The sequence below is a fragment of the Xiphophorus hellerii genome, chromosome 4 (assembly GCF_003331165.1).
Source record: "Xiphophorus hellerii strain 12219 chromosome 4, Xiphophorus_hellerii-4.1, whole genome shotgun sequence".
Classification (NCBI taxonomy): Eukaryota; Metazoa; Chordata; class Actinopteri; order Cyprinodontiformes; family Poeciliidae; genus Xiphophorus; species Xiphophorus hellerii.
Window position 1 is genome coordinate 3506308 of NC_045675.1, and position 24251 is coordinate 3530558.

Here is a 24251-nt window from a genome sequence, read left to right on the forward strand (position 1 = left end):
TTTGTCTCTTCATATCCAGACATTTCATGTTCAACTTCAGGACTCAAATTAGTGCAATAAAAATATTTAAAGTATGAATATAGAGACACAAAAAAATGACCATTACTTCCATAAAATGAACGGATGAATGGAAATATTTTTCCATATGTCATTTTATCTTTTCCAAATTTTCTAATTGATACGTTTGTTTCTATATAGGGTTTAATGAATAACTACATTTTAATGGGAATTTTATCTTCTGCTAATAAATTTGTGTGATTTTCTGTAATTTTTGTGCTTTTGTGAATATACAGCATGTTTTTCAGCTTTCTTTTTGGTTCTTTTTTCTTCTTAATTTTAATATTATATACATTTAAATGGTTGATTATTATCAAGTAAAAGTCTAAAATGTAATACAGCGCTGTTGTGTAATTAGGTTGTTAATTTCTGAGATTATCTGAGTACTTCTATAAAATTCTGTATTTTTTCTCATCAGTAAGACAAATACTCTTACTTTGTTATTTACAATTATTTAAACTGAAGGGAAATTCAAGCAAGACTCTCCGCAGCTGCAAACACCTGGGGTTCTTGAACACATCACAAGTCTAAACTTAAACACTCTGGTGAAGTTTAAGGATAATCTCAGCTGTTCATGATCATGTTAAAGCGGAAACCTCCCCCTTTTCGGTTGTGGATTGTCATAACTGTTTGCCCGGTGCTGTTCGGTACCGCCTCTCGGTTACAAAGTGCAACCCTCCCGGAAGATTAGAAAACCAGTTTTATGTGAAAGTTCGCCAGGTGAAAGGACATTTTTTACCGAGAAGCAGACGCTGCTAAAGCTTTGACTTTCTTCCAGTTTGAGACATTTGTAGGACGATCTGCTGGAGTTGTAGCTGAGGTGTTTAAATACAGTTTCCTTAAGGATGAAACGGGGAGGTGAAACCACCGCGGAACCGTCCGGAACTCCGGGTTTCTCCACGACCAACACCGCAGAGCAATCAAAGAAAATGAGGGTCATTTACGTCGTGTACATAATTGTTTCTTTGGACGTAACCTGGATGTTTTTACAGTTCTCTGTTACCCCAGTAAGTATTTTTCTATTGTGCCCGGACGGGAAACTCACATTTCCGTGATTTCCTTGAAACGCGCACGACTCGCAGCTGGTTAATCTTACATAAAAAGCTTTAAATTTTTATTTAACTGGTACAAGAGTCACAGAGACAGTGTAACTTTACAAGTTAATCTTATTTAATTTGATAGAAATGCTTTCAAAAGTATTATATTATATATTTCCCGTCACTGGAAAAAGTACAAAAAGTACATTTTACATGTCCCTTTGTACAGTATTAAGTAGTTTGCTTAAATCAAATCTTTAAAATAATTTAGAGTACTACGTAATAGTTTAAATTATATTATTTTCATCTCCAGATTAGACAGATTTCATTGTATTTGTGCAGATTACTTTGGACTTTGGCTGCTTTTTCACTCTTTCTGGTATTTTTACCCGATTGCACAAATAGTGACATATTTCTGTTTATTTTAACTGAAACTCGAAATTCAGTCTTTCACAAAATATCTTCCAGTTGAGTGTTAAGTGTGCTCTACGAAGAGTTTATTGGTCTCAAAGACCAATAAATAATGAATATGGTGTCAGAAAACAATATTATGTTTAATGCAATAATTACTGGGACAATTTATCCTCTAGCAAAATTTGTTGTTGTGACAGACCTTGTTGTCATTCATGTAGAAAGACAATTTTCTTCTCTTTGGTTTAGAATTGAGAAATTAAGTTAAAAAAGAAAACATTAAATATTAAAGTTTATGATGACAAAAGGAAAAGGTGTTGTACTAACAGAATATCTTATTTATCTTCTATATTTTATGTTTTCACTCTCATTATAATATCTCCACAGTATTTAGCAAAGAAACTTGGATTTGACACGTTGTGGTTTGGTTATTTGCAAACTACAGTCGGGTTGATTCAGCTAATTGGAGGCCCTATGTTTGGGAGGTAGGTCTATAGTATTACATGACATAAATGGCTGAATATTATTTCATATTTTTTAAATTTATTTGTTATTGTTTCGGCAGGTTCGGGGATCTCTTCGGGGCCCGTGCAGCTTTGTCTCTGGCTTGTGCAGCAACCACAGTTTCCTTTCTGCTTCTGGCCGTCGCTAACCATCCCGTCCTGCTGTTCGTCCACAAACTACCTACAGTATTTATGCATGTCTTGCCTGGTTAGCATCACAAATTAGCTACAAAAACACTGGTATAAAACAGACCAATTAATTGTTTTAGACTTGTAATTGTCACATTCTGTCTGCAGCATGCCAGATGGTTGTTACAGACCTCTCAGAGCCGGAGAAACGGGCCGAAGCTTTGTCCAAGCTGGGTCTGTGTTTTGGTATCGGGATGATCGCTGGATCCACATTGGGAGGAAACATAAGCACGCGCTACGGGTGAGCATCACCAGCTGCTTTTCCGTTACAAGTGTGCGCAAATCCTTGTCTGTATTCCCCAAATGTAAAAAAAAGAAAGAAAGAAGACAATTTTGCAATTGCAGTGTTTCCATTAAATAAGACATGAAATTAAAATCACACGTGAATAAATTTGTTCACATGATGTCATCAAAAACATGCAGCATCATCATCCCCTTCTACTTCCTTCCTGTCGTCTTCTTCTTTGTCTTTTCTAGCAGTAGTAACGGTTGTTGATCATGTGACTTGTGTGATGTGAAAAAAAAATGTTTCCAATGCAGTTTTATGAAATGCATCAATTTTGATATGGCTGAAAAACCACAGCACAAAACCTCTATCAAAAAACATGAATTTTTTCTAAACTGCTGTGTTTCCTTTAAGCTAAATTATTTTGGTGATTTCGACTTGCTCAATTCTATGGTTAATAGAAACACAGCTACTCTATGTGTCATAAGCTGCGTTTTCATTACAAATGTACTCAAAACGTTCGCTGTCGAAACAACAAATTTGCAATTGTGGTGTTTCATTTACTTAAGAAACAACTAAAATCTCGTGAATACGTTTGTTCAAGTGATATAAAAAAAAAGAGCTGTCTTCCAACTACTTCCTGTTGTCTCCTTTGTCTTTTCCAGCAGAGGTAACATTTGATTGTTGATCATGTGACTAGTGTGATGTGAAGAAATTGTTTCCAATGCAGATTTGTGAACTCCATCCATTTTGATGTGGCCAAAAAACCACTTCATCCTAGCGCAAAAACTTTTTATAGAAAAACAAGTTTTTTGAAATTGGCATGTTTCCATGTAGCAAATTTTATTTTTGAAATGTCACCTTGTGTAATTATATGGTCAATGTGAACACAGCTAGAGTGTTATACATACTGTAGATGCTGGCATCATTTCTGGAAATGTTTCTGTGTTTTCTTCAGGGAGACGTTTGCAGCCTGTGTTGGTGCTGCAGGAAGTGCCTTCAGTTTGCTGCTGGTTTTAAACTTCATACCAAAGTCTACTAAATCTGAGGCCCCTAGAAGCGCCACTAAATGTAAGAAAGAATACTTTCTGTTCATATCTGAATCTGTAAAATGGTGTTGCATTCAAGTTCACTGCATGAAAACAATTGGCAAAAACAATATGTTCTTAACTAAGCCTATCACAATAAGCAATTAATCAATTAATCGCATGATAAATTAAAATGAGTTTGATCATTTCCATTCTGAGGTTTAATAATTTTTGACAGACATATTCCATTTTATTATTATTGATTTTTTCCCGTTTTATTTATTATTTTTGGTCGTTGTGTTTTCTTTAGTTCCAGTGTTAAGTTTTCTTTGCGAGATTAAGGAACGCATAGTTATCATGTGACGTCACATTTGTAACTCACAGCCATCATGGCAGGCAGTTGCTATGACAACAACAAACAAACCACAAGCTTAGAACCAGCTCTCGCCTCGTTCCTGACTTATAACCAGTATTGTACATTACAACGATAACTCGTTCACAATCTTTGAGTACTTTACCCACCTCTGTGTAAAACTAAGATAAATATCAGTGACCTTTACTGTAGTACTTACTGCCGAACTAGCTAAATCACCTTGGCTAATGTAGCTTCTATCTGCTAGCTAAGACGGGCTTGTAGCCTATATGTATGTTACTACATGTACTTACTCTGCCAGGCATCGGAACCTTGTTATTCACAGTTCGTACGTCCTTTACAGATCCGTTTAAACATTGATTGATTGGGCCGTTCAGACTGCGGTGAAAACCGTTTATACGTTTACATCCGCCTCATACGGTCACAAAATCCGGTGGTCACAGATTATGGCGCAACACCTGTAGATAGATTTTTTTTGATTGTTCGTTTGTTTTTAATGTAGTACTTTATTTCGAACACATAACATTACATGGAAGGTGTTTAACACAATGAGAAATATCAGAATACACTAATAAAAATAATATAAAATACCCACCGGAACTGGCGGATCTTGCCCACGTGACGTCACGTCACCGTAACCCTGATTACCGAGGCAACGAGAGAATTTAAAAGTTATGAAAGTCGGTGGCGCGTAGCAAAAGAAATATAAAATGGAGGTCTTACAAAATCTGAAAGTTAAAGTTCAAGACAAGCGTATAAGAAAGGAAGTCATCCTTTCGCCTTATCAGCACCATGTTTTGTCACACATCCTTCCCGAAGTGGATCGGGAACTCGTTCATCTGCGGAGCAAAAACATAACTCTGGAAAAGGAAAAGAAGGATCTGCTGAAAAAGGTTGAGCATCTGATTATTGACACAAACACGCAGAAAACCGACCAGGAAAAAGCCGCCAAGGTTCTCCAAAACCGAGAGCTCCTCCGGGGCCAGCTGGCGCAGTGCAAAATTCAGATGGAGGAGATGGCCAGGAAGATATATTTACAAGGAAACGACTTGAAAAAGGAGTACAGGAAAAATGAGGTCCTCAAGCAAGAGCTGGAGTCGTTGAAGAAAGAGTTGCAGTTTGTAAAACAACAAGCGGCCAACCAGAGAGCAGAGCAGCAAACCGTGAGGGACCAACTGGAGCACCTCGTCAAAGACAGAGAAATCCTTTGCGGCAAGTTGCTCGACCTCCAAAATGACTGTTCAGATCTGCGTGGGAAGATCAACTCCCAGCAATCAAACCTGACCCGGAAAAATAACGAAAACTTGGAGGAGAAGCGCCAGACCCAGTTGCTGAGGCTGGAGAACCAAAAGCTGGAGAGGGAGAGGAGCTTCCTTGTTAATGAAGTGGAGGAGACGAAACAGGAAGTCCGGAGGTTTGAGGAACAGTGGACGGAGAGGAGGAAGCTGGAGAAAACTTTGAGTCAACGCTCTTTTGAAAACATGGCAGCAGAAAGAACCTCAATAATCCAACAGAAATCAAAGTGGAAACTCAAACAAATGCCTCCAGAGTATATGCAGCTGGAGCTCATCAAACAGGCTAAAGAGCTGAAAAGGAGTCAAAGGTTGGGAGAAGAGCTGAAGAGAAACCTCCAACATCTGTCTCTGCAGTACCAGCAGAGCCAAGCGGCGCTCAAACTGCACAAAGAAAAGCTGCGGGCCGCCATATCGCAGCGGAACGCCTTCCAAACCGACATGGAGCGCCTGCAGTGCGAAATGACGGTCGTCCAGAAGGACAAGCTCACGGATAAATTCAAGAACTGGGCGATGAAACGGAACAAGGCGATGAAAATGTCATGTGAAGGCAGATTCAGCTCTGCACTGCCGCAAATGCCCTGCAGGTGGCGACCTCCATGGAACCCAAATTATTGATCACTGGGAAGAAAATGTAACAATAAACAAGTTGCTACCAGATAAACGCTTGTTTTTTTATGTCTAAAAAATGAGTCAAATATCCAACACTGAAAATCAAAACGACTACAAAAATACTTTATTGATCGAAAAGGGAAATAAATAAAAAACAAAATACACAAACACATTACAACGGTGTGTTAGAGCAATTGATATGAAAAAGATGAGCACATTTCTGCCCAAAAAGGACATTTTGAGATTAATCTTAGACATTTCCTAGAAAAAAAAAAACAAGGATATTTGAGTCTGCAAACTTGGAAATTTGCTTAAATTTTTTTTTAAAAAATCAGACATTTTCAGATTACGGTAATCTCAGATTTTTGGGAGGTTTGAAAAATCAAAAAATTGTCAGAAAAACATTTTAAATTATATCAAAATTTCTAGAAATTTTCTGAGTTTGAAAAGTTGAAAATGTGCTTTGAACTGAGAGTTTCATCCCATGTTTTTCTAGAAAAGGTTTGATTTTTCAAACTCAAAAAGTTCCACGTCTTCCAGAAGATTTCTGAGATTAAAAATATCTGGGACTTTTCTAGCAAATTTTAAACTTTTGAAACGCATAAATGACCTTTTTGGAAGAAAATTTTAGATATTAAACTAAAAGTTTGAGTTTTTGTTGCACATTTTCCAGTTTTAAACTCAGAAATTGTATTGTTCTTTCTAGATCTGAGGGGAGTTTTTAAGAAAAAGAAGCTGAAAATTATGTTTTAAAAAAAGTTTTATTTGTAATTTCACACCATAGATTGTAGCTTTATGCAGAATGAATAATTTCCATCCTCTAGTATATTTCTAATATATAAAAAAGGCTTAAGTGATTAAATGCAAAAAAAAAAAAATCTGCAGAATTTGCCATTTTTAACCTGATCAATAGTCAGAATAATCAATTAAAATAATCGTTAGCTGCAGCCCTATTATAAGAGAGTTTTTATTGTAAATCTGTTTTATTCTAATTTCTTTTAAGATTTTGAACAGGGCATTTTTATGTGGTTATTTGATAACAAGGAAACTATTTATTAGGCAAATACTGATGACGTTTTCTTGGACGTTCCTACAGCTGAGAACCAAAACAAGAAGGTGTTCAGTTTGGGAGAGATCACAAGACTGATGAAGTTTCCAGGCGTAACGAGGATTTTTCTTATCAAAATCATCGCAGGTTTGCCATCAGGTAAGAATTATCTGCAATACAATTAATGCACATTTTACCACATATAATAAAATATATATATTTCCAACTAAATTTAGCATAAAAATAGCAAAAGATTGAAGTAAATTCCTCATTTTCCACACTACCTATACGTTTAATGCTATATTTCAAATATGTAAATGGTTTTTAATCAATTATAGTAGCTTATTTCTCCTCAGGAAAATCCTTAAATTTTATTTTGTGTTCCTTAGGCATATTTCAGGTGATGTTCTCCATCATTGCAATGGATTTCTTCAAGCTTGAAGCTCAGCAGAATGGCTACCTGATGGCGTACTTCGGCATCGTTCAAATGGTGAGATTTAAATACTCAGACTTGGGTAGTAACTAGTTACATTTACTTGAGTAACTTTTTGGGTTAAATGTACCGTTAGGAGTATTTTTACTGCACTGAACTTTCTACTTTTGAGTAATTTTATTATGAAGTGTCGCTATTCTTACTCAAGTAAAATTTCTGGATTCTCTGCCCACTAGCTGCGTTTCCATTATAAATGTGCAAAACTTTGTCAGTTTTCCACTAATGTCGACCATAACCATAATTTTGCAATTGCAGTGTTTCCATTAAATAAGAAACACAATTACAGTCATGTGAATACGTTTGTTCACGCAACAAGCCATTAAAAAACATGCCGCTCCTTCAGCCCCCAACCACTTCCTGTCTTCTTCTTCTTTGTTTCCACCAGTAGTAGCATCCAGTTGTTGATCATGTGACTTATGTGATGCGAAAAAAGTGTTTCCATTGCATTTTTGGAAATACTCCAACTTAAATACGGCCAAACCCCCCCCCCACTTTATAACAGTATAAAAACTTACAGAAAAAAAACAGTTCAAAATTGGTGTGCTTCCATTAAGCACATTTATTTTCATAAATTAGTTTTGTGGAATTTCATTGTCAATGAAAACACAGCTAAGGTTGCAGTAATTAATGCGAATAAAGATCTTGCTTGGACATTAGTCCATTAATCCTGGAAATGTTCTTCAGGTGATAGAAGACCGACTTTAAAACCGTCTTTATGTGTCTACATGCAGTATAAATTCCCACTGACACAGATTTGGAGCTTAATAGTTGAAATCGGCGTGTTTCTCCAGGTTGTTCAGGGAGGAGTGATCGGTAGACTCACGTCCAGATTTCCTGAGAAATCTCTTCTTCTTCTGTCCATTGGAGTTACTGCAGGTGTGGGTCTGGCTCAGGTAAACATAAACTCACACAGGCTGGCAGGATGACGCCAGATGATGCTTCAGGATGCATGGAAATGTTTTTTTTATGCATTTGTGTTTCTTCTTTCCTTCCAGGCCTACATGCAGACAGTTTTCCAGCTCTGCCTCACCGTCACTCCGTGGATCTTTTCTCTCAGCGTTTTTAACGTCATCACCGACAGCATGCTCACCAAAAGCGTCCCGTCCTCTGACACAGGTGACTTTATCCAGATTCTCCTGTTGTGGTATCCATGGAAACGCCAGACTCTTAGCTAGACACTGATAAAAAAAAACATTTGAGTTGAGCAGGACAGATGTCAGTGACCTGGAACCTTCATCAAAAATACATTATATGGAGCTCTGGTAGTGCCAAGAAAAACATTTAGAACATATTTTGGTGGTTTTATTATTTTTTTAAAATTTGTTTATTTTTAGGAAAATGTGCCTAAATTTGTTGTAATTTTTATTTCATTTACATTATATTTCTAAAAAAATACACTTGAATTCGAGGCAAATATAGCAATTTCTTGTTTTATTATAATTAGATTAAAAAAATAATTTATTATAATTGGATAAAAAAAAACAAATCTAGGTATTTAAGAAAACTTAAATATATGTTTTTGTATTTTTTATAATGGGGCTATATACTGTATATATTTAAAACATAAAAAAAATATGAAATTTCTTTCATTGTGTTAAAAAAATAAATCTCAGTATTTAAAAATATAAATAATGGTATTGTTTTATTATGATTGGACGAAAAAAATAAATATTTTTTAAAAAGTAAAAAAAATATTTTAAATTATAATTGGATACATAATTATATATATTCTATTATAATTGCATAAAAATGTATTAAAAAATATGGCCAAATATAATTTCTTACTGTATTACTGGATAAAAATAAATGTTGGTGTTTAAAACAATTATTGTTTCATTATAATTTGATTTAAAAAATGTTTAAAAAAATATCAAAAACAACTAATTTTGCTCATGTAAAAATAAGTTTATTACGATCAGTAAGTAAAAATAAAATAAATTAAGTTCCCAGTTTTGGTACTAATCTGTGCCAAAGGCAAAACGAAGGTTACTATTTCATTAAAATCTCTGAAGATTTGCTTTAATTTACCTCAGGTGCATCAGTCTTTGCACAATTAATTAAATTAATCTATTGTTTCCAAAAGTTTGTATCCTTATGTTTCAAAAAAGCTTGCATGCAATGCTAGATAATTCTGGTGAGGCAAAGCTGCTGTGATGTTTATACACTTCTAATGGATTCTACCAAGTTTTACCAAGAAGGCTGAAGTAAAGTTTGTAATTGCTGAAAAAAACTAAATTAGGTTTGGGTGTGTGATTTTAAACAGCCTGTGGGTTTTAATGATGTTTCAGGGATTCTCTGAGTGACTTTCTGATTGTTGTGTTGTTTGTTTCCCAGGAACGATGCTGGGTCTGTGCTCCTCCGTTCAGTCGCTGGTCCGGACAATCGGACCGACCATCGGCGGTTTCCTGTACATGAACTACGGCCTCGCCTCCATAGGTCTAATTGAGTTTTTTGTGAATATCGTCGTGTTTGTTTACCTGCTATTTAGACAACTCAGCAAAACTGAGAGGCAGAAAGAATGAACAGGCAATTTTATTTTTATATTCTATATTTTTATGGAACTAGAGAACAGAAATGTTATTTGTCGTTTGCAACATGCTGCTGTAACTTTACATTCCAGTTAGTCGAGATTTAAATTCATTACTGTGTTGTTCAGGTGGAAACCACTAGATGGCAGCAAAATGACTGGATTATTCAAAGATGTTTCTGTTGTTCAGAGATTTTCATTTTCATTCTCAGCTTTTTTAAAATCATGATTTTAATTTTTTTTTAATTTTTTTGTCATGTTTGGTTTTAAACAAACCCAAAAAGTTGATCATAAAGACTGATAAGTTTGAAGTTCTGTGGATTCCAAAGAGGATTCCAATTTTTTAACCTTTAGACTTGCAAAAAAGTCTTGTATTTTAAAAATAATTATATTTTAATGCAGTATTGTATTGCACAATTATAACTTCAAACTACAAGAAGTGATGCTTATAGCATTTCTTGGCTGCTGTAAATGTAAGTTTAAAAAACACTTTTTAAGCACTGAAGCAGTATGGTTATTTTTGGATTTATGCATTATAAAGATCAAGGATAGTTTTGATTATTTTAAACGTTTCTGACTGCTGTAAACTGTCTAAGCATGGTAAATTTACTTCTGAGAAATATAATCGCTTCAACTTTCTATTGGCAAACGAGCAGGGCTGAAACAATGAATCGGATTAATCGGGATAAATCGATTATTGAAGTAATCGTCAACTAATTTAGTGATCAATTAATTGTTAACTGGAGTATACAAACTCAAAAAAGGCAATTTATTGAAAAAAAAACTTATTCAGTGCAGTAATAAACCCAATACTGTACCGAAAATACATACATTTTGAATTTAAAGGAAATCTGTTATTGGATTTTAGGCACAAAAAGAAGAAGTATTTTTTTCATCTTTTAATGCATTTCTATCTTTGGATGAAAAGGTATAAGTGGTTGAATGAAAAATATGTAGAATGTGCTTTTTTTTTTTTATCCCATTAATTAATCGTCAGAATAATTGATTACTAAAATAATCGCTAGTTGCAGTTGTTTGTTGACCTGTTAGGTATTTTTTCCTAAAACAAGTGTCTCTGACAATTGAACAGTTTGTATCTTTAGTTCAATCAAGTCCATATTCGGCTAGTTAATTATTGTCAATTGTAGATTTTCTTTGAATGGGAATAATGAAAACATGATGCAGAAAAGCAGAGCTAACAATTCCACCCCCATTAAAATTCCTAATTTGAAAAAACAATAAGCATTTAATCACTCTCTCTATTGTTTCTATTCATGTCTTTGCATTTTCAGCTGCATCCGGCTGCCAAGTCGCAGCCTGTTGAAGTGATGTCATAAAATCTGAAGCAGGTGTTTTCTTTGTCCACCACAAAGCACTTTGTTTTTCAAATATTACATCCAACAACCCCAGATAAAACGATCATATTGAAACAGTAGGAGGTTAAACTCATTATCTTACAGGCTTTTCTCTAAGCAGATGCAACTGGTGATTTCTGTGCCAATTTGTTTGACCAAAGACAGCAGGCAGGGCAGCAGTTTTTGGCAGTCGGATAATATGCTAGAGTTGCAGATTTAGTTTATTATATTGTATAACATTCAGATAAACACAATACAATCCTAATTATAAAAAACAAAAAAATATATTATTGGTTTAATCAGTTTTCTGATCAAAGGAAACACAGTTACTGTCTGACACACTTAAATGAGCTGTGATCTGATTTGAAGGGTGTCATTATCTGCGTTTCCATTACAAAGGTGCGTGAAACTTTGACGATATTCCGCTAATGTCAAGTAAACAACTTCATAATTGCTTTGTTTCCAATAAATAGAAAACGAGATTAAAATCACAAGAGAATAAGACTTTTCACGTAATTACTCGTTAAAAAACATGCCATGACTCCAACCACATCCTGTTGTCTTCTTTGTCATTACCGCCGGATGTTACTACCACTACCGCCAGTAGTAACATCCGGTTGTTGCTCATGTGACCCATGTGATGCGAGAAGTGTTTCCATTGCAGTTCTGCGAAATACACCAATTTCAACATGGCTCAAAAACTTAATTGAAAAATGTAAATTTCTTCAATATTCCATTAAGCAGACTTATTTTTGTCATTTCAGTTTGTGTAATTTTGTGGTGTCTGACAGACTCGGATGTGCTGCGGGCGGATTTGAAGGGTGTCGCTGTCCCTGTAACTCCAGCAGTGGAGTGGGGGGGTGGCCCTGACTGCGGTGGGGTGCCCTGTTACACTTGGCCCTTTGAGTCAGCGGGAACAGGAACAATGGCGCTGTTAACACTCCTGACGGGGACCTTTGGGTCCTCTGAAAGTTTAATGTGACTCAGCGAGCGACCTGCGCTCGCTAAGGTCAGAGATGAGCGCTGTCCGTGTCGCTCTGTGGCTGCCTTGTGTCTGCTCACTGGAAACTAAACGCCAGTGAGGGGGTCCTCCAGTGCCGGGCCTGTTTTGTCCCCTGCGGCATGGATAATGAGGCATCTGTCGCCACCTGCCTCATAGCGAGATGAGGCTCACTGTCTCTCTTTAAAAGAGCACAGGTTATCTATCTGATTTGACCACGGCAGGCCAGGCATATGATCTGAAGCAGAGGAGCCTTGAGCCTAAATGTTTTATACCGTGGCTTTCTTATGGCTGTTTGCAGAGCTCCACACGGCGCAGGAACACTTCGCTCAGTGTCTCCTTAAGTGCATCCAGGAAATTAACAAACAGATCAATCAAATATGAGGAACTCAACTACAACACAGTGTTTCAGCCAATGAAAATGAAAGCTTCTGAAACAATTGATTATTGAAATAATTGTCAACTAATTTAGTAATTGAATAATTGGTAAATGGTGTATATAGACAAAAAAAGTACATTTGCTAAAGACTCAACACAAATTTAGCCAAAACTGTGCAAAAAAAAAAAAATTTATACAATTCGCATACGACTGAAAAACCTTCTTTGTTTGCAAGTTTGTTATTCCAAGAAATGCTTAAGAAACCCTGGCTCATATTCTGTGGAAAAAATTAAAAACAGAAAATAAATCACCTTTTCCTATCCAATTAATTAATCAGTTAATCCAAGAAATGCTGAATCTATCAGCCCTACACTGTACTGTACGATGGTGTATTAGGGCCACGATAAGAAAATAAAGTCATAAAATTACGAGAATAAAGTCAAAACAATACAAGAATAAACCTGTAATGACACGAGCATAAATTTATATTTTCAGAATAAAATAATAAGACCAGAATAAAGTAATATTATGACTTTATTCTTTAATTTCTTTTGTCAACTTTATTCTTGTGCAACTTTATCCTCATAACTATTTTTATTTTCTTACCGTGAAAGAAAGAAAGAACAGAGAGTTTTTCACATGATGATAAAAGTATTTTTTTAGCCGCAGATGTATTCTTTACTACAAATAAGACAATCACTAAAGGAATGCAATGTTGTAGCATTTTAGGCAATAAAATGTTTACTTTGCTATTTAAAAAGGAATTGAACTTGGTTTATTTGAATATTTTAATGTATTTATAAAAGTGTATAAAATTGCTTAAAAACGTGCATTTGCCAGTTTTTTATCCAACTGATTAACTGTCAGAATAATAAGAATAATTGATTACTAAAAGTCTTGCAGCCCTACTCTATTGCAATGGCACACATTTGTAATTAATTTTCCTGTTTACTGGTTGAATTTTGCCACTAAAAATAATCCAAACTTGGCGTGAAATCACCTCGACATCCCCAGCAAGTCGTTGTACCTCGTGGAGTCGGCCACAGGAGCGAAAGGCGATCTTCCAGGGGTTTTGTCTTGGTGTAATCGGACAGAGACATCATCTATCAAGAGAGGGGGAATTACTGCCGGTTAACAAAGGGAGATAAGATAATGAGTGGGCAGGTTGAGACCCAATGAAGCACAGCTCGAGTTCCCATCCTGATTACATGGCAGCAACCAACTCCAAGGTGAAGAAAAGGAAAGGGAAAAGCTCAGTAAGCTCCAGGTTTTAGCTGCTAGCATCTTAAAGTCAGTTTTTGATTTTGTAATTAGAACAATAAATCAAGATTGCCATCTCAAGTAAAATTGTCCAAAAAGCTTTAAAGGTAATCTATAGTGCAAAATTCACATTTTTATACTTCAATTTGGGTCTCAACTTCATAAAATCCTTCTTAGACAGTGAGTCAGTTCTGCCTACTTTGATCTCCCTTCAGAAAGAGCCGTTTTAGAGCATCTTGTCACTTTAAATCCAAATAAGTTGCTGCTGGCCAGACGAAACTCTGCTGCGGTTGCTAGGAAACGGCACTTGTGACTTAAAAATTGGGAGGTTTTTGAAACTGCTCCTTTTCCAGACACCAAAAAACATTACTTTATTGCCAAAAAACAGATTAGTACTTTTTTAAAGTTCCCTGCACTGCTTCTAGAAACAGTAGAGACCCAAATGGAAGTACAAAAACATGGATTTTGCATAATATGTGTTTTTTAAACATCTTGCTTTTACTACATAGACATTTGGACATTTCTTGGTTTTTTCCCCCCAAATAATTCAAGCTAATCCACTAAAACACTTTTTACTGCCATTCAGAAATCCTCCAGAAAAATCTGTCAGAAAAGTCGGACTCAGAATTAAGGAATTATGAATGGATTAAACTTTTTATTCAAACCATATCCTGAAGGTGAGTCTCACGTGTGGAAACTCCTCACACATTGTGTTGACCTGCGTCATAGGAGACGTGCTGCCCTCTCCCATGTGTGGAGCGCGCTCAGCCCTGTGATGGTGGCTCTGAGCCCCATGAGGCTCGGTCTGACCGGCACGCTCAGCCCTCACTCTCACTCCCTGACATGTGCCAGAGCTCGCTAATCCTCCACTGACGCCGCACTGCAGCATCACACCGGACAACAGGACAATAAATGACCACTGTGCTGACCTCAGAGGGTTGCCGGTCCTTACCGGATCAGACAGGCTCGTTCCCTCTGGAGGCCATGTTTGTTTACTACGACAGGGCTTCCCAAACTTTTCCATGCCTTCTCCCCCTAAAGAGCATTAACCCCCTTAGCAAACCTACAGACAATGCTACAAAATATGTAAACAAACATCTAGGCCTGTTACAATAACAAATACTGATGGACGATAAATTGTCCCAGAAGTTATTGCTTTAAACAATAATATTGTTATTTTGAGAATATTTTCAGATAACATATGGCATAATAATACAAGAACACAAACTCAAAGATCAATAAACTTTAAATTCTACTGAAAATTGAACACTGGAACTGGAAGACATTTTAAATATCCCAAATAAACGAACAAACAGGAACAACAAATAAAATGAACTATGAAGTTTCTATAAACAAAGGAGTCCTTAAAAAAAGCACAATACTGAGGGGAAAAAAGAGAAACAATCCATCCATCCATTAGGTCAGACCGACTATTTCTATAACCTCTCAATCTCACACAGTAATTCAGGCTCCTTCCACACCAGAGGTAACGTTCCACGTTCCAGGAGCCAACTTCTGCAGCCAAGGATCGGATCGCCGATCGCCGGATCTCGGCCACCACCCATCACCATCCCTCCCACAGGTGGTTGATCCACGTCTCCTCTTCGTCTGAGCCCAGCCACCAGGCGCTCGCCAACGTTCACCACCTCCAGGCCTGGCTCCAGAGTGGGGTCATGGTGACCCGCGTCTGGGCAAGGGAACACTGCTTCCAGCTGTTTGGTTAATCATAAGGGGTCTTCTGGCTGCACTCTGGTTCCTCACCTACGACTTGTCTGCCTTAGGTGACCCTACCAGGGGCATGAAGCTCCAGACAAAGTAGTTTCTACATTCACTGGGTCACTCAAACCCCTCCACCACGATAAGGTGGGAGCCCATCAAGAGAAACAATAAATCATGCAAATGGAAATTATTAAATTTTTAATTTAACAATATTTTTTAAAATTTATCTTTAATTGATTTATTGCTTATTGTGACAGGCCTACAAACATCAACTTTTAGAATGTTTTTTATTTACTTCAACAATTATTAAACTGATTTAGCATAAATGCTGCTTCATATCTTCTTAGGCCATGAGATCTGTGGTGAGAAACTGATCAGATTATATATTTTTGATGTTATTAGTAAATACTTTAATTTTTCATCACAATCACCTCTTTGTATTGTAAAAGAAATATAATATTAATCACATCAAATTTTATTTTAGTCATTGTGTGACCTTTTCTTTTGCAGCACGAGTCCTTTGACTTTTTTCTTGTCAGAAACTTTTACATTTGCTGCTTGTTTGAAAAGTACCAGTTTGATAAATTTCACAGGCAGCCAATCAGAAGATGAGCATCAGATATAGCAATTAAATCAATTACTTTAATTTATATTATTATTTTTTTTTAAATAATAAAAAAAGACTGAATAAAAGCAAACAAAAATTAAACATTAAAAAATCTACAGGATTTTTTTTTGCCTATTTTTTCTCATCTTCCTCAAACTTTCTGAGACCCTCACGGCGCCCCCTGCAGGCCCCACTTTGAAAAACATTGGACTTCACTATTGAATTAATAAGAGCGTTAGCTAACTGTCTCATGGAGCATCAGTGAAGTTTCTTTATGATTTTAATGCTGCTGCAGGATGATGGCAGTTGGGGATTTTGCTATTTGACGATATTAAAAACGAGGAGGTGGCTATTGCTTTAATTACAGCTGAGCCGATTAGACAACAATGCGATGCATTAAAGGCAGGAAAAAGCATCTGTTTGAACTGAGCCGTAAGCTCTGCATTTTGTTTGCATTACTCATTCAGAACAGCATCTGTGTCATTCAGAAATAAATCTGACCATTATTGGTCAGATTACAGAGAACATCATAATTGTAACGCTTTTCTTAAATGCGCAGGTCTGACTGCAGGGCTTAGTGTTAACCACTCTATAAAATCAGAAATAGGTACGGCATGGAGTCATGATTGGGTGGATAATTGATGCAACTGATGCAAAGAGCTTTGTTTATATTGCCATTTATTGCAGTGGAAATAGTAATGATAATAATAATGACAATAATAATAATAATAATAATAATACTAACAGCAAAAACTAAACAAAGAGAAATTGTTCAAAAGAAACAAGGACGGGGAAAAAGAACAAACCGAAAAAGAAATAATCAATAATACTTCAAAACCAAATGTAGTTCAAAAGTCCAAGAGCAACGGGAGAATTGTTCTTTTCCTTTAGATACTCCCTTAGAGTTTATTTTGTTTCCTGTATGGAAAGTGTTGTTTGGTTTTCCTGTGTGGAGAGTGTCTTTCTTTTTCCTACCACCAGGTGGTGTGTGGGTAGCTCGCCATCCTCCTTCAGCAAGCGAGTCGATGAAGGGGGAAAAAAAAAACCTGACCTAAAAGGCCAGAAAACATACATTAAGTTCATATATAAATGTTATATTTATATAAGCTAAATGGGAAAAAAACAAATACATACTGCTATGTATTGACAACCACTTCATATATTATAAAAATGAGAGAAAACAAAAAAATCCTTTTAAAAAGAAAAGTGCACTTCATAATTCAAGTTCAAAATTTCTCAAGGTAATTAGCAGTCGCTACGAACAGCTAATAATAAATCAAATCAATCAACTTTAAGAATGTGATTGATCAAAGTAGCTACAAACAAAATCATATTAGGTACCAGACTTCATTGATGCACCAGCATGGAATACAACAATAAACAAAGAAATCATGAAAAATAATCAAATATAAAGTTGAAAGAGAAGCCTTTAAATATTAAAGGTGTGGCCTTTAATTCGGCTTTAACAGTGTGACTTTTTATTAAGTAAATTATTAGTAAGTGGACTGAGCTGATGTGGCAACTGATTGTCGAGTTGGTAGCTAATGCTAACTGGCGGCGCATAGCGGAAATAACGCCCCATCATATATGGATGAATATTTACTCACCGTCGAGTAACGGCTTGTTTGAGGAAGTGGATGTTACTTGTTCTCATCAGAAGGTAAACCAGGCATCAACAAAGCCCAACCTGGTGAGTATTGCAGCGGATATATTAGCGGCGCTAGTATTGCTGATACAACGTCAAGTTCAGATGGTACTTAACTCACCGCAGATCCTCGAGTTTTAGAGATGAATTCGTTCAGCGATGAGTCGAGTTGGAGATTTGAGATTGTTTTATTAACAACCAACGCCACAACCAACAGTGAGCAGCAGCACAGTGGAAACCCGGAAATACACATGAGGGTCCCAGCTGTTAAAGGGACGGCTTAAAGGGAAGGTGGTTGGGGCGTGGCGGTCACGTGGGTTACATGTTCCCCCCCTGATCCCATGCACGTCCCCGTACATGGACCAGGTTGAGTCTGGATGGCTGGCTGGATAATACCAGGAACAGTCATGTGTTCATCATCCTCAGTCCCTTCAAGAGCATGTGTAAATGCAGTGGTCAGTCCATGAAACAACAACTGGATACTCTTCAACAGCGGGTGACCGAGTTGGGAGTACTGTAAACGTTCTGGTGGTCTTCTTGCTCGGGTTGACCTCCGCAAAGATGGTTCTCCCTCAAGACTCGATGGTTCTGTTTCGGGACTTGATGATTCTGTTTCAGGGCTTGATGGTTCTGTTTGAACAATTAAGTCCACTTCTGGTTCCATATTATTGGTGGAGGGCTCTGGAGTGACAGGCTCAGGACCTCCCTCAGCAGCAGGATCTCCAGCAGCATCTCCTGCAGAATCAGGTTTTGAACTGATGTTTACTGCCTCTCTGTCCACAGGTTGAAATTCCCTTGGTTCCTCTGTGACAACTGGGAGTTCCTGTTCCAAATCCTCCTCCTCTTCTGCAGCAGAGGATGGGGGCTGATCAGGAACTTCAGGTAGGTCTGCAGGTGGAACAAATTGCTGGACAGGAGGTACTGGTGAATTAACAACAGTGATGAATTTCACAGGCTCGAAGGAAGAAGGATCATACAGAGGTGAGATGATCTCATCTTCTGATGCATCTTCATTATCAGGGTCAGGTAAGTTCACAGGCAGGTGCTTTTTCCTCTTCACAGGTAAGTTTTTTACAGGACTCTGTTCAGCTAGGTAATTACAAGGCAACAAAAGATCACGATGGAGTGTTCTGAGAGGTTTATCCTGGTTCTCTGGTTTTACAGTGTAAACAGGGAGGTTGCCAGCCCTCTTTACCACTACATATATGTCAGGTTCCCATTTGTCAGCCAATTTGTGCTTTCCTCTCAGTCGGACGTTTCTAACAAGGACCCTGTCGCCTACGGCAAGTTCAGAAGTGGTGATACGCCGATCAAAAGAGGCCTTATTGCGGGACATCACCTTCTCTGAGTTTTCCGCAGCCAACTGATGGCTGTCTTGCAGATGCGTTTTCAGTCTTTGGACATACTGTAGGTGAGAGGTGGAGGTGTCCTCTTCCAGTGGTAACCCAAAAGCCACATCTATGGGAAGACGAGGTTGGCGACCAAACATTAGTTCGTATGGAGAAAACCCAGTGACATCATTTTTAGTGCAATTGTATGCGTGAACAAGGGGTTTTACAAAATCTTTCCATCGAGATTTATTCTGCTCACTTAATGTCCCTAGCATGTTAAGCAATGTGCGATTGAATCTTTCCACAGGGTTACCTCTAGGGTGATAAGGAGTTGTCCTTCCTTTATGGATGCCAGCAATATCACACAGTTCTTTGATGGTACGGGACTCAAAATCCGGTCCTTGGTCACTGTGTAACCTCTCTGGAATGCCATAGTGGACAAAAAAATTTTCCCACAAGCATTTAGCAACAGTTCGAGCTTTCTGATTTGGTGTTGGAACAGCAACAGCATATTTTGTGAAGTGATCTGTAATCACGAGAATATCTTTCACTCTGCGGTCTGGCTCCAGAGACAGGAAGTCCATGCACACTAGCTCTAGAGGTCTTGAAGTCTTGATGTTAACGAGAGGTGCAGCCCGTTCTGGTAAAGTTTTCCTTTTTACACATCGTTCACAGGTCTTGATTTTGTTGTAAACGTCAGTGGACATTCGTGGCCAAAAGAACCGGGAACGAATCAAGTCTAATGTTCTCTCAATCCCAAGGTGGCCCATACGATCATGAAGCTGAACCATCACCATATGCCGACACTCCTCTGGTAACACTAACTGATAGGCTACTCTGTTTCCCACTTGCCGTCTCCTGAGAAGAAGGTTGTTACGGAGCTCCAATTTATTTACTTCTCTCAACAGGAGTGGCAAATCTGGAAGTACATCCCTCAGTGATGGCGGTGGAGATTCCCCTCTCTCAAGCTGAGCAATCACATGTTGGATGGTGGAATCAGCTCGCTGTTTAGCAGCAAGCTCAGCAGTAGAGAACCGAGGGAGAACAGAGGTAGCAAATTGGGTGTCGTTTGTGTAACTGTCAGGTAGGCTTTCCACATGGGCAGACAAAGAGAGAACAAGGGCATGGTCATTGCTTGAGCTGAGCACCAGGTGGCGATCACAGATGGCTTCGACAATGTGCTGGTCAATGGTGGTGCAACCTGGTTCCTCGAGATGATGTTGAACAAACTTTAACACTCTCTCCCTTTCTTTGCAGGATTTAAGGTCATCCGGTATCTCAGGATGTGGTCGTCGGGACAGCCCATCAGCATCTGCATTCTGTTTTCCTGCTCTGTAAACAATCTTGAAGGTAAATGTGGACAGAGCAGAGAGCCATCTATAACTTGTAGCATCAAGCTTAGCTGATGTCAAAAGGTAGGTCAGCGGATTGCTGTCTGTGACCACAGTGAATTGTGTGCCATATAGGTAGTCATTAAACTTCTCAGTAACTGCCCATTTAAGTGCCAGAAATTCTAATTTATGTGCTGGGTAGTTTGATTCACTTCTGGACAGACCTCTACTTGCATAAGCTACAACTCGATTTTTGCCATCATTTTCTTGATATAGCACTGCTCCAAGGCCTGAAGAACTGGCATCAGTATGGAGAGTGTATGGCTTGCGAGGATCTGCAAATACAAGTACAGGAGAAGTAGTGAGTTTTTTAATAATGATGTTAAATGCATGCTGACAGGATTCAGTCCAACGTTCAGCAAAAAGCTCTTTTGGGTTGAAATAGTTCTGGGGTTTCAACATAGGTTTTAGTTTCTTTTGGCTAGGTGGATAGCCAGCAGTAAGGTCATGCAACGGTTTGACGATTGCAGAATAGTCCTTCACAAATCGCCGATAATATCCTGCAAATCCCAGGAACGATCTCAGTTCCTTCAGGTTCTTTGGCACTGGCCAAGATGCAAGGGTGGAAATTTTATCAGGATCTGTCTCCACACCATCCTTGGACACAACATGGCCAAGATACTTCACTGAAGTTTGGAAGAACACACATTTTTCAATGGACAGTTTTAGTCCAAAGTCCTTTAATTTGTTTAGGACTTTCATCAATCTTTTTTCGTGTTCTTCAAGAGTTGGTGCGAAGATGATCAAATCGTCAATAAAAACCAGAACTTCTTTCAGATGGAGCTCACCCATGCATTTTTCCATGAGTCGTTGAAAAGTGCTTGGAGCATTGGTCACTCCTTGAGGCATACGATTAAATTCCCAGAAGCCTAAAGGACAAACAAAGGCTGTTTTGTTCTTGTCAGCTTCCTCCATTTCTATCTGGTAATACCCAGATTTTAGGTCCAGCACAGAGAACCATTTAGAGCCTGCTAGTGCGGTGAATGCATCTTCTAGCTTCGGAAGGGCATAAGCATCTTTAATGGTTTGTATGTTAAGTTTCCGATAATCAATACAGAGGCGTACAGAGCCATTTTTCTTACGCACCACCACAATGGGTGAAGCAAATGGAGATTCTGATTCACGGATTATTCCAGACTCAAGCAGTTCTTGAAGATGTTTTCTCACAGCATCAACATCCTGTGGATGTATAGGGCGTGGTCTTTGTTTGAACGGTGTAGGGTCAGACAATTTTATTTGATGTTTCACCCTGTCTGTACGACCAAAATCAAGGTCATGTTTGGCAAAGACCTCTGGTATGCTGTTGAGCTTTGAAATGATCCGACTTTTCCATTCTGGTGTTAGAGGCGATTCTCCAAAGTTGTATTGAAGCTGAGGTGTTAATGACTCTGCAGGCTTGTCATGGACTTTGACACTTTGCTCTTTGGAGATAACAGACTCTAAAGCGGCAATCTCTGCAATGGCTGCTCTCGCGGGGATGATAATTGGATGGTCTGACTCATTAGTTACTACCACTGGCAGGTAACAAGGCCGATGTTGAGGTATGTTAATGAGACAGGCTTTAACCATAAGTCCCCCAGGCAGACAGGAAGAGGCTGGGTGTTCAACAACAACCACTTTCTCTTCCCTCAACACCCGTGTGGTCAAACATCCCTCAAGGACAACAGTTTGGCCAGATAAAATGGTTTGTGGCTGATCAGGCTGCAGAGTCAAAACAACTGGATGTTCAGGTGAGTTTTGAACATACCTGTTCTGCAGGATCTTCAAGACAGCTTGATACCCAAAAGCAGTGGGTTTAAAAGTAGTAGACTGGCTCTCAAGGTGCTTCTTGTAGGCAATATCAAGAGTATTTGTGCCTACTAGTAAAAGTGGATGTGTGGTTTTGGTGTCTGGGACTACCAAAGCTAGGGTGTCCACTTCAATTGGTGAGCCAAGAAATTCAGGTGGAAAAGTCAAATTTAATTCAATGTACCCAAGGTATGGTACATTTTGGCCATTGGCGCCCTCAACTTCCAACAGATTGTTCAGAGACATAATTTCATGGTCAAAGAGGTGGGTATTATAAAATGAATGTGGTACTGTAGTGACTTGCGACCCACTGTCAAGGAGGCAGCTGAAGTTTGTCCCCTTTATTTGGATTTGGCCCATGCTCTTTGTACCGATGAGACCCTTAGGGAATACAAAATGTGATTCAGAATGGGGGTTGGGACAGCTGATGGTGGCAGCTCCTGGGTGTCCCTCAGCAGGAACTGCATTTAGTTTAACTGCTGACTTGACTTTTGTCCATCCCACGCTTGTTGTTTCTGACGAAGCTGTTTCTTCTTTTGTTCCACAAGGCTTGGATTTGCTTTGTTGCTACATTGGGAAGACATATGACCATCCTCACCACAGTTAAAACAGTACCCTGGCTTTGGTCTTCCAGCGGTCTGAGGTGAGGTGTTGCTGGTCCTTGGCTTAGACTTGGTCTGTTGCAGTTCTGATTTTGCATCAACAGGTGTCTTTCTGGACATGAAGGAAGACATCTGCCGTTGGAGTTGCTGAATCTGCTTTTTTAATTCTTTCAGTTCTTCATTAACTGTGACATGACCACAAGAGCAGGTACTCTGAGACTGAATGGTCACTTTTTGTTTAGATGAATGAATGTGCTTTCTCATTAGAGATTCTTTAGCAATTTGTCTGTCCTCCTCTGTCCGGAGTGACAACAAAAGTTCAGAAAATGGGGGAGGATTGCTTTTTTTCTCCTCAAGTTGCAACTTGGAGATGACTGAGTTGTCCCAGCATCCCCGGCAGAACTGTTTAAGTAAATGTGTGTCTTTGTCTCTTGGTAATATTCCTCCTCTTTTTATTACTGTGTTGAGGGTAAGCTGCAATCGCTGGAGATAGGAAGATGGCCGCTCTCCAGGATTTTGGAAAATGTTTAAAAACTGAGCGAAAAGCTCCTCTCCATCCTGCACTGTCTGAAAAGCTGAATCAAGGACTTGAAGAAGAGTGGAAGGTGGTGCACCAGGGCTCAAACATTTAATTAAATCTGCAGCTGGCGACAACAAACTTTCCACAATTCGCCGATTAACATGCAATCTGGAAAGGCTGGGATCAGCAAGTAACAGTTCGATTTGAGATCGCCATGAGTCATAGTCCGCTTCATTGCTTGGTTTAGGAATTTTTCCTGAAAATGAGCGGAGTCTAAGTGAAGATGTGGAAAAGTCACTATTTTGTACAACATGCTCCACCACAACTCTTTGAACGTCCTGTGGAATAAGGTCATTCCTCGACAAAGGAACCCTCTGGGTTGGTGGTATACGGGAGTGACTGGGTCCAGGAGGTGCTCCCTGCTGATCAGTGGACGAATGGGTTGGAGGAGGTGAAGAGGCTTGAGGCACAGTTGGTAACATCTGCTGACTTTGCACAGACTGTGCTAAGGTAAGGATGTCTTCTTTTTTTTCTTCCTCCTCTTCATCACCACCATCATCTCCATCATCACCACCATCATCATCGTCCTCATCACCATCATCATCTCCTGTTGTCTCCAAATGTGTGCTGATTTGATCCATTACACCTTTCAGGACCTCCTCAAACCGTTTTCCGCTTCGTTTAGCTATGTTCTTCAGCTCATCGATGTAGTCCATGGGAGGGCTGCTGCTACTCACTGAGGCTGCATACTCTGAAGCGAGAGAAGTAACACGAAATATCGCATCTACTGTGGTTCTGGAAGGGTAATTATATGGGAAAAGGGGTTGTAGTGCATTTAATGTAGAATCTTCTTCAAAC

At 38.5% G+C, this 24251-nt stretch overlaps 1 protein-coding gene across 1 annotated transcript; it reads left to right on the plus strand.

Annotated features, from left to right (window-relative positions):
• Positions 1–471: 471 nt before the first annotated feature.
• Positions 472–13360, plus strand: slc67a1 (solute carrier family 67 member 1). The gene is made up of 10 exons (XM_032561423.1): positions 472–1064; positions 1893–1990; positions 2071–2216; positions 2306–2438; positions 3382–3494; positions 6825–6935; positions 7166–7266; positions 8061–8162; positions 8265–8385; positions 9604–13360. Exons 1-10 carry the CDS (start codon positions 903–905, stop codon positions 9789–9791), a joined length of 1275 nt encoding a protein of 424 aa, XP_032417314.1. The 5' UTR covers positions 472–902; the 3' UTR covers positions 9792–13360.
• The last annotated feature ends 10891 nt before the right edge of the window (positions 13361–24251 follow it).